The sequence below is a fragment of the Suillus discolor genome (genome assembly GCF_016758755.1).
Source record: "Suillus discolor strain FC423 chromosome Unknown F5147scaffold_66, whole genome shotgun sequence".
Lineage (NCBI taxonomy): Eukaryota > Fungi > Basidiomycota > Agaricomycetes > Boletales > Suillaceae > Suillus > Suillus discolor.
This window is the reverse complement of record NW_024541313.1, coordinates 165,867-177,296: the sequence shown is the minus strand read 5'-3', so window position 1 is coordinate 177,296 and position 11,430 is coordinate 165,867. Positions and strand designations below refer to the sequence as shown.

Sequence of the window (11,430 nt, the reverse complement as noted above, 5' to 3'; positions counted from 1 at the left end):
TCTAAACACGCTTCCACGTCGAGTTGCTCTTTTTTCGACTACAGAGGCAATGCGTCTCCGAGTACCTTCAATATAAGCCTCAAAGGCAAGTATATCTATATCATCTCCCATATGCCGCGGTTACCTCGTGCCCGATCACTCAACGTACATAGTACTTGGGACACCCCAGCACTATGATCGATGAGTGGAGTCGGGAGCGTTTGTGGTCACTAGTAACACTGGACCAAAGTATCCATGAATTCCGCTCCTTCCTGACTCTGTGCACATAGGTGGTGCCTCCTCCCTGTCATAGCTCGATAATTTCCGTGCAGCTGTTCATTCCGGTCTCGAGGCAGCCTTTATTCAATCGTCGGACGCCGAACAGCGTATAATATTACAGCTTTTTTCGGATGCTGCCTCGACTTGCTGTGTCAGAATTGTGAGCGATCGATTACTTACGATGCTTTCTGACAGTGCAAGCGCGCGTAATCCTGCTCCTCACGAACCCAAATAGCTGACTGGCCGGCTTTCAGATGTTCACTATTAGAAGAGCAAACCAAGGCACATTATTTATGCCACAAGTACATACAGACGAACTTGACACTGTAAGGTCTATCCATTATAGGATAACGATAAAGAAGAAAATAAGTTGGAGAAGAATACGAAAACATAGTGTACGCGACATGCTGACAACAGACAGTACTAGTTAGTAGAATGTAAAAATTAGGATGTCTGCTAAATCCCGAAATTTCGTGTTTCATACCGCCTTCATGATAGTGCTCACGGTTCGCTCCCGTTCCGAATTATTGATGGCAACTCATCATAGATCGGACACAGCTGCTTCCATGCACCTACAGCAATGGCAATGAGGTCAGGGTATTGAATATCAGCAAGGCATTTACCTGATGTGTGCAAAGAAGCATCACCGGCGTCTTGTGCGAACACCACAGCCATGCCCCTACAAAATCTGGGTCAAAAATTTCACTCGATTGTGGATTGAAAAATAATACTAACAGGTCAAGGTGCCAGTCAATGTGACTAAAAAAAGAACGTCACTAAGCCATACACAGTAACAATTAGATTGATCATACCAGTGGAATAACCATGGTCCGGAATTATCGGTTCTAAAGCGGATCGTCACATTGTCGCCTCCGACACCATTACTTGTTGTATCTCGCCGCACAGGATTGTAGTAGTTGTATGTATCGCTTCCAGCGCTTCTTACAACGGAGAAGGAGTGCTGTGCAAAACATGAGATAAAACGAACCGGATATAGTATGTCATACCCACGCCATGCAAGTGGAAAGGATGCTAGAGTGGAACATGAGAAAAGTGAAAGGAAGAAAGATGGATTTCTTACATATTCCTCGGGCTGTCCGCCTGGTACAGACAGCTCGATTGTTTTGTTAGGCGGCAAGGTGTAAACCGACCCGTAGGGCTGCAGCTGAGAGGCAGTCAACTGTCCGGTTAAAAGTTGCAATAAAATGGGAGTGGTCGGCGAGGTATAGCTATAGCCATTGATGAGAAATCTCCCGATATTGTCGTCCCACACGCTGACTAGATTCAACGAAACGTCTACGCCACCGGCCTCTGGAAGACCAGGAGCTGTAGGGCTTTCTAGAGCGCGCAAGTTCGATTCAGACAAAGGGTTACTTAGAGTCCAATTTCTGTGTATGGGGTCCTGCCGTGGAGCTCCTTCATATCTAAGAATCGCGGAATTTAGACCTCCTGCAAAGGTCGTGTTATAATTGGGGTTTGTCCGAATCCAGTAGTTGTCGACCGTCTGATTTGCATTCAGGATTATAGAGTATCGTTGCCCAACCAAGATTGGAACCGAGTCGACGGCCAGAGGTAACGTGTTTTCACTGTCTGCTTCGATGACAGTAAACGTGTGGCTGTCGATCGAGAACACGAAACTTGGTTTGCATGCCATATTCATCAATCGAATACGGTAGCGTTTTCCCTGCACAACACTGAGAACAGACAGAGGTACCGGAGGTCCGCCTTCATAGCGACCACGGCCATTAATGAGTATCGCATCGGGATTGTCGGTTCCGGTGATATCGTAGGCGTTCACGTGATACCTTGAACGAGATGGGTTCAGTTATGTAAACGAGTAAAACTGCTGCTGATTATCTTACCAATCTGAGATAGTAAGAATAGTCGATGCTGCATATCGTTAGTACACACAAACTACCCTGCATAGTCAACGTTCTTACTCACTGTCATCAACGTCATACATGTCCAAGTAGGGATCTAGCGGGTCATAAATGACCACGGGTCCTCTTAAGCCTTCACCTGAATAACCAAGATAGGCGGTTTACTCCGATGAAGAATGAAATCACCAACAGTACTGGAGTGTGTAATGTGAATGATACCTGACACACCATAAATTATTATTTCTGTAGCACAAAGCCATTCCGCACCAAAATGACCCACTCTGGTCGGCTGGTGTGAAGTCGTACATGAAAGAATGCCCAGACGTAATGGGACATTGGGTCACCATAGCAGTTCCGTCCATCTCGTTCGATGAGCGTTGCTTGATTCCATGCCAGTGCTGGAACTACGTCAGAGAACGATCCCAGAGTCAAGACGAGACGAACAACGGTTGTACTCTTGTTCATCGATTCATCCACCAACACATTCTTGACCTTGATTTGAAAGCGCTCGCCCTGAACACAGATGATTTTGTTGGTACGAGCAGCCACACAAAGCGAATTTCTTACCTTCACTGCTGTGAGGATTGGTCCAGGGTATTCACCATTGACCACGATAGCGCTGCGAAATTGATTAGACACCTATGAGCCGTGTATCAAGTACATACTCGTGTGCAAAACCGTCCGGGGCAATCTTGGCGTTTGAAATGACTAGCTGGGTGTTGAGTGCGACAGAAGACGACACGAATGTCAAACACAAAGTTAATAAAGAGCGAAAATTCCCCGTCATGTTCCTGTATGCTGCAGGGCAAGACTCGAGTCAGTGAACCATTATAAAAGAGACATCGGAACGTTTACCTTGTGTTTCTACCGTAACACCCCTCGCACATGGCCCAATCCAGTCCGAGTCCCAAGGAGCGTAAATTGGGACATGATCAAAGTTTCTGAATGAACACTAACATCCAGGCCTGCACCTTAGTACATATCCAGATAGCAATGTATCGTGTTGTATACTCAACTGTCACAGATTCATTCCAATCAAGTAGAGTGTGTCCCTGCTCCGAGTCTGGAATGGTAGCACCAGCGGAACCTGTATATGACACATACATCCGAAAACCTAATCTCAGGGTAACGCAATATACAATTGAGGGCGTTCAATGGAACGTTGTCGTTGATCTGGGGCTTTGCGAGCGATGCGCCACTGAACGTAGTAGAGGGATCACTGCAGCATGATTTCTAACAGCAATGGACTAGTCTGCTGGAAGCAGACAAGATCGAGGGAAGATATCTTCTTTAATATGGGGACTCGAATGTGACTTCGCAGACTGTCCTAGCTTGTGACTTGGAGTCGTGCTTTTGCGTAGAAAAAAACATTCAAGACGTACTATGCAGCCCATAATCAGTACAGCACGACGCCCAAGTGTAGTAAACCTACTGATGTCATCTCAGTCGAAATGCCAGGTGCTCCGAGTCGAGGAATTGTGCGACTGGTAAGTACTAGTAAGTACTATAGATAGTACCACTCGGGTGATGCCGACCCTGCAAACTTTATGAGTCCGCGATATCGCGATTTTCACGGATGCCGCGCGATGCCGCGGCAAGGTTCACTCACCGCACTAGCTAAATTAATACTGACCGGCGGCTGTGGTGCATTTTTTTTAGTCGCATAACGTGGAGGACTAACCCCTTCTAATCTATAGTATAATTATTCGGAAGAAATTGTGATGGATGGCGGCAGTGTATAGTGTTGTGACATCAGTATAGACGTTGCAATCAGCCGACATGGCTCGTGCACTGCTTAGCGGAGTTACGAGAGCATCTGAGTGGCGGAGTAAATAGTTAGTATAATAGAATATCGGAATCGGCCGAATATATTCTGCGCGCCACGAACTCCTATTATCGTCGCTGTTCCTACTAAGCCCGGAACCTGAATCATAAGAGGTTACGAGCCCTGTGATACGTTAAAAAGCAAACGTTAAAGCAATACATTGAAATAATAGTCAAGATGTCGAATCCCAATCCTAATCCTCCGACTTCTACAGCTACTGGGACTTCCACAACAGTACCTGTCCCTGCGGCAATACAAAAACCTAAAGAGATTAACCTCGGAGCGTTGTTGTCATATAAAATCGAACCTTTGAAGGAAAAGAATTGGAGTGGATGGAAAGCCCATATGATGGGCCTTCTCAAGCTTCATGGCGTGTCTGAACATGTAGACGGCACGACGAAAAAGCCTGATCCGAACAAAACGGATGAGTTAGCATCATGGAATAAACTCGACCAAGTTGCACAGACCTTGATAATGAACAGCATCACTGATGAACAGATGGTGCATGTCACCGAGGCTGCAATGGCTGAACAAATGTGGACAAACTTGATGAGTATTCATCAAGTTCGAGGACAACAGAGTGTTGTCGTCGCGAAGTGAAATCTATTCGCTATGCGAGCAGCTGAAGGCGTCTATATCGTCGAACATATCAATGAGATGAAAAGGCAACAAAACGACTTACATCTTATGGGCGAGATGATTATGGACAAGGAATATAAATCCTTGCTCGTGATGTCCCTACCGGACTCCTGGGATGCCTTCACATCCTCGTACCTTGGTACGCATGCGGATGCGCAAGGGACAAAAGGTATAATGTCCCAGGAGATTACCTCGTTGATTATAGACGAGTATAATCGTAGGGAGACGCACAGTATGCAGGCGCAGGAGAAGGGGTATTATGCTAAGAGTACCGAACACAGGAAAAAGTGTAAGATCGAGAAGGAAAGACCAAAACAGAACTTACCGGAATGTTCGATTTGCGGAAGACATAACCATGTCACTGCAAAGTGCTATTGGAAAGGCAAGCCGAAGTGTATGTCCTGCAGCAAATTCGGACACGAGACTTCAGCATGCTGGGGAAACAAGACTTCAGGAGCGTCATCTAGACCTGTAAAGCCGAAACGTGCTTACCAAGTGCGAGGCAATATGGAGGATGACGACACCAATATGGAAGTTGAAGACAAACCTAAAATTGTGTTTATGGTTCAGTCTGATCTTTCCCCAAAGAGCGAACAAGAATCAATGATCTGGTACGAGTGGTTCGCAGATTCAGGAACAACCTCGCATATAACCAGAGTTCGAACTGCACTTATAGAATATGTCCCAATGAAAAGTGAAGTTGTCGGGATAGGAAACGAGCCCCTTGAAGTGAAAGGGCGAGGCACAGTCGAACTCGAAAGCTATATAGGCAGACAAAAGGTCAAATTTTATCTAAAGAATGTATTATACGTACCGAACACATCAAACAATCTATTATCTGTGCGCCAGCTAGACAAAGATGGCGGATGTGCTAGGTTCGGCGGTGGAAAAGTGGCCTTGTATGCCAAACAAGGACAACACATCGTGGAAGGACATATTGAACATGGCCTATATAAACTAAATGTTAGAGCGAAGTTAAGACTAATAGAAAAGACACATACCGTAAAAGAGAGACCACCAGCCGATTGGCTGACATGGCACAAAAGATATGGCCATGTAGCGGTAACAGGTCTTAAAAAGCTGTATAATGAAAAGTTAGTAGACGGCTTGAATATAGATAAAAGCGAACCTCAATTTGAATGTGAAGCGTGCATTCGCGCAAAACAAATAAGGGAACCTTTCCTGAAATTAGTAGATCAACGTGCAGAAAAACCATGTGAACTTACCCATAGTGATGTATGGGGTCCAGCAAGGACTCAATCTATAGGAGGAGCCCGCTACTATATCTCCTTCATAGACGATTGTTCCAGGAGATGTACTGTTGAATTTCTGAAACACAAAAATGAGGCATCATCAAAGGTAAAGCAATATATCGCTTACCTTGAAAGACAACGAACCAAATCACCCAAGACAATTAGGGTAGATAACGGTACTGAATATATAAATAATGAGCTAATAACATGGTGTAAAGAGAAGGGAATAGACTTACAAACAACAGCGCCCTATTCACCACAGCAAAACAGAGTATCAGAAAGACAGAATCGAACGCTAACAGAATTAGCGAGAGCGATGACAACCAAAAGAGAGTTACCAGAGTTCCTATGGGCAGAAGCGGTTGCACACGCCACATATGTAAGAAATCGGGCACCAACCCGAGCATTAGATCATTCAACCCCTGAAGAAGTATGGAGTGGTAAGAAACCTGACATGTCATACTTACAAGAATTCGGTGTACCTGTATATGTTCTCCAGGAGAACGCCAACCAATCTAAGATGCAGCCTAGGTCCATAAAACAAGTCTTCGTCGGCTTTGTGGATGGACCGAAGGCAATACGTTACTATGATGCCCGAACACATCAGATACGAGTGAGTAGAAACTACAAGTTTATAAACTCACCGAAAAAGATCCCAGAAAGCGCTAATGATGTACAGCACGAGGGGGAGATTAATATGGGGGAGATAGACGTGCAGACATCAGGGGGAGCTGACACACAATCACCTATACAAGAACACTCCATAAATGAACAGCATAGAGATATACGAGAACACTTACAAGAAAAGAGCTCAAATGAGCATATATCCGCAGATAATAAGCAGAAAGAGCCGCCAGAGACAAATGAGCTGCCCAGAAGAACCAAGAGACAAACAGTTAGAAAAGATTACCAAAAAATGAATGAACCAGACTTACCAGACTTTGATAATGACGAAGATGATAGATCTAAGTCATATGAAGTTAGAGACGGTAAACTACCATTGCCAGAACTTACAGAAGAAGACATAGTCTTGATTGCGATGGTAGAAGGAGGACACATTGACCCTAATGAGCCAAAGAATCTAAGTGAAGCACAGGCGTCAATAGATTGGCCAAAATGGGAAGAAGCGATATGAGCAGAACTTACTCAGTTAAACGAAATGGGCACTTGGGAGTTGGTAGAACCACCTGAGAACAGGACGCTCGTAGGAAACAAATGGGTCCTAGTTAAGAAAACAAATAAAGAAGGCGAAATCATTAAGTATAAAGCAAGGTTAGTAGCGAAAGGGTACTCACAAATTCCTGGTATGGATTATACAGATACCTTTGCACCGGTAGTATGTCTTGAGTCGATACGATCGACGATGTCTGTTGCAGCAGCCCTAAATTGGGAAGTTGAGCAGATGGACGTGAAAGGAGCATATTCAAACAGCACCTTAACAGAGGAGGTGTACATGGTCCAACCGGAAGGATATGATGACGGTACCGGAAGAGTGTGTCGACTTCAAAAAACCTTGTATGGATTAAAACAATCTGGACGTGAGTGGAACATTGAGTTAAATAGTCGTCTAACGAAGATAGGATTTAAACGTACTGAGTTGGATCCATGCGTCTATATAAGACAGACCGAGACAGGCACGCAGATTATAACAGTATGGGTAGACGATCTACTCCTGTTTGCAAATAGTGTCAATCTTATGAGTCAATTAAAGACGCAGCTAAAAGAGATATTGGACGTTACCGACCTGGGAGAACCTAAAAAGATAGTAGGAATTGAAATAACAAGAGACCGTGCCGAGAAAACAATTAAGTTATCTCAAGCATGGTACATAGATTCAATCCTACGAAAATATGGACTCCAGGACTGCAACGCAGTAGGTATGCCCATGGATCTGAAAATTGTATTAGAAAAGGAGGATACCGACACAAAAGGCGAACAAAGTAATAGTTACGCCTCGTTAGTCGGATCTTTAATGTATCTTGCAGTGGTGACACGTCCCGACATCACATATGCGATACAAAGGCTAAGCTCTTTTGCCGCAAATCCTGGACTAACACATTGGTCAGCAGCAAAACGGGTATTAAGATATCTAGCTGGGACGAAAAACCTTGGAATTAAGTATCGAGGAAACGATTCCACAAACGCCAAAGTCAAATTTGAGGGATGGACAGATGCAGACTATGCTAATGACGTTCGCGATAGAGTCTCAATATCAGGATATGTCTTCAAACTTAGTGAAGGAGCCATTACTTGGAGCTCCAAGAAACAAAACACCATTTCGCTATCCTCAATGGAGGCAGAATATGCAGCGATGGCGTATGGAGCAAAGGAAGCAGTGTGGCTCTGATATTTGTTCGAAGATTTGAAATTGGCCCAAGAAGGACCAACAATCCTATATGGAGACAATATGGCAGCGTTAGCAATAGCACGAGACCCTCAATATCACGCGAAATCAAAACACTTTGATGTAAAGAATCATTACATCAGAAGTAAGATTCGCAAGAAAATAATACAAGAAGTATACTGTCCTACAGAAAGGATGATAGCAGATGTACTCACTAAACCGCTAGCTAAACCGTCGCATCAGAGACTCTCCAACATGATGGGCATGTCTCCAGATTGAGGGGGAGTGTTGTGACATCAGTATAGACGTTGCAATCAGCCGACATGGCTCGTGCACTGCTTAGCGGAGTTACGAGAGCATCTGAGTGGTGGAGTAAACACAGTTGACATTCTCATAATGCATAATGCTGGTCCCCTACCTAGCTTATGCATTATGATACCTTATGCAGTGACATATGAGTCACACTTTGTGACTTATCTTCCCACGCAGCGCTGACTTTGTCAAATATACCACCGTTCCACTACTACAACATTAATACATCTTTTTACTCGACGAAGCAACCCATTGATCAAGAGTGGTCTGAACATGAGATCTACCATCAAGATGATGGAGATGTGCTCACAGCTTTCGCAGTTGTTTCTGCATCTCGAGCAGTGATACACCATCAGCATCAGAATAATCAACACAGACCTTTTCCATGCATTCACACAAATCCAGGGCCTCCTTTGGTGGCATTGGCTCGCGTGAGTCATCAACTTCGTCATCTACCTCATCCTCAAGATCCTCTTCAGCATTCTCCATTGTTTGCCGAGTTGCTTCTGCAATAATCTCATCATCTCCGCTGGGGAACTCAAGGCCAGTATGGCCAATCACATCTTCTTCAATCGGGTTCAACAAATCCTCCAAAGTAGGTGCAGTACCACGGATTCGTTTACGATGCTGCAGATCTTTGATAGTGTTCATAAGTTCAGTCTCGAGCTGAGACAACTGCGGCAAAGATGGTTGCAAGGGACGAGTTGGAGGTTTGGGGAGACCTTCTTGAGGATGCGGGGCAGCTGCTGCAGGATAGAGTGATTGGGAGGCAAGGTGATCAATGACAGTTGCAGCAGCCGTTTCATCATTCTCGGCCGCAAATATTGCATCGAAGGCAGGTTTCCAATCGTCATAGTGATATTTAGACCTAGATGTGCCACCAGCTGCTCCTGCGCATTCGGAAGGGTTTCAATAATACCAGTTGCAAAATTCTTTATGATTCGCCATGCCTCAGCATCTGCAAGAGGGGACTGAGTGTTGGGAGTGGAGCAAATTAGATTTGATGAAGCAGGAGTGTCTGGGATAGCCCTATAAAGACCAACAAGTCGTTGTTTCAATATCAGACTTCGTACCAGGTAGTAGATACGCACTCTGTGATTTTTGTATGCTTCCAGCAATTCCTAATTGTCTCTGGAGTGACAGCGTCCCAAGCATCCCTTACCATCAACATGACTTTGAGGAGATTTATCTTATAGATGTCATCCTCTCCTGCATCGTCTAACTCCACTGCACGCAAACAGAAAGCTTTTCGGTAATGAGCTTTCACACAACGAATGATACCAGCATCCAAGGGTTGCACATATGGTGTGAGATTTGGTTCAAAATAGATGAGCTCGATATTTGTTGGCTTGTATGAAATTTCGTGACCAAAAAAATTGTCAATTGTCAATGCTATGTGCCGATTTTGACTTTTGAACTGCAAGTCTTGGAGTTTGATCCACCTTGAGTACAAAATAAGCAGCTTGTCGAACATTATAACAGAAATACTGACTCTTCGAAATATGCAGATGTCATCCAGGCAGTTTTGTTGTTACAATAATAGAAACCATAGGATGCAGGTGTCTTTTTGCCGAAGCAGCGAGGTTGCTTTGCCTTGCCTATATAAAAAATTGGCCGTTTCTCGCTTCCATCAGCATTGCATGGGAAGGCAACTGTGATACGAGATCTGTTTGATTTCTTTCTGGACATCTGCTTTGATGCCAATCCACAGTCTGGTGGAGCACTATAAAATAGTATGTCAGAGCTATAATATGAAGTTGAAGTTCACGATCACCTACAATCCAAACAGTCCACTTTCGTCCATATTCCACCGGTCTTTTGGTGTGTATTTTTCAAGACACTTCGAGATTCTTTGGCGCTCCGCCGCAACTGCTGCTAAATTAACAGATGCTGCCTCTCCATGTCGACGATATTCTTTCATATTGTACCTAAAAAATAGAAAATCAATATTCTGTAACATATTGACTCTTGGCTCACGTTCACAGGAAATTTTGCACCCAACCACCACTTTTTAACCTCTCATCCTCTGGTATATCCATGGCTTCCTCAAATTTTGCACATTTTGCCATAAGCATTGGGCCTGTAACTGTTACAGGGATCTGTAACACCTACTAAAGCCCCAGCTCTCCCTACGCCTGCCCCCGCTCTGCTAGACTCCCCGCGCGGCGGTGCGCCGCCCGCGCCTAGAAAGACAGTGGTCTGGACCGCTGTGACCCCGCCCCTGGCGCTATGACCCCACCCCTGGCGCTATGACCCCGCCCCTGGCCTAGACGGCCTTGTACCTGATCCATGGAGGCTGTACGCCTCATGGACACCCTAGATCAGCGCATGTATACCACATGTCGCTTCATGAAGATCCGGAGCGCGCTTGGCGCTTCCTGTACCTATGCGCAGCTGCCCTTGGCGCAGCATGCTTGATCAGAGGTTAAGCCTCATGTATCTTATCGAAACCTCATGTCTGGCTATCATAGATTTACGATATACTATTGATTACAGACTGAGCTAGAATACTTGTAGTACTTCCCTATAAGTAGACACAGATTATTGTACTTAGACTTTACTTCAATCTACTAGGTTCATCCCCAGAACTTGCTCATCTAAGCTTACCAGCTTCCTTGTGTGAGACCGCACTTCTAAGTCGCCTCCATACGACTTAGCATGTATCCGCTAGCCCTGCATCTCGACGAGCGCTGTCTTACCGAGATTGCCGGAGGAATCCTTGACGTTCCGTCAAGGCTAGACCACGCTCAGCTTCAGTAGACTCACTCGAGTCGTCGCTGAGAAGACCTATCCTAGTTCGCACACGCCGACCGACGGTCAGCGTAACAGTAACAGTTTCACGTTTCTGCTCCATATGACCAACCCACAAAACAAGTGCCTTTTCAACATCTGGCCGGGTAACAATTCGGGCCCTTTTCC

At 45.0% G+C, this 11,430-nt stretch overlaps 1 protein-coding gene across 1 annotated transcript; it reads right to left on the bottom strand.

The window, feature by feature from the left end:
* Positions 1-529: 529 nt before the first annotated feature.
* F5147DRAFT_715437 (laccase 2 precursor) lies at positions 530-3,633 on the bottom strand. Its single transcript, XM_041438538.1, has 16 exons — positions 3,521-3,633; positions 3,155-3,465; positions 2,994-3,090; positions 2,804-2,936; positions 2,706-2,757; positions 2,583-2,651; positions 2,406-2,536; positions 2,329-2,357; positions 2,203-2,277; positions 2,121-2,148; positions 1,340-2,063; positions 1,270-1,290; positions 1,071-1,219; positions 994-1,017; positions 882-937; positions 530-830 (listed from the first exon to the last, which is right to left on the bottom strand). The coding sequence occupies exons 2-16, from the start codon at positions 3,242-3,244 to the stop codon at positions 760-762; spliced, it is 1,749 nt and encodes a 582-aa protein (XP_041288502.1). The 5' UTR covers positions 3,245-3,465; positions 3,521-3,633; the 3' UTR covers positions 530-759.
* Between the last annotated feature and the right edge of the window lie 7,797 nt (positions 3,634-11,430).

What these genes read in the sequence shown, in the direction of transcription:
- F5147DRAFT_715437 (XM_041438538.1), bottom strand. Translation starts at nt 3,244, where the DNA reads ATGTATGTGTCATATACAGGTTCCGCTGGTGCTACCATTCCAGACTCG. An exon ending in CAATCCTCACAGCAGTGAAG is followed by an intron (nt 2,652 to 2,705) that starts GTAAGAAATTCG and finishes ATCTGTGTTCAG; the next exon opens with GGCGAGCGCTTTCAAATCAA. An exon ending in ATTCTTACTATCTCAGATTG is followed by an intron (nt 2,064 to 2,120) that starts GTAAGATAATCA and finishes ATCTCGTTCAAG; the next exon opens with GTATCACGTGAACGCCTACG.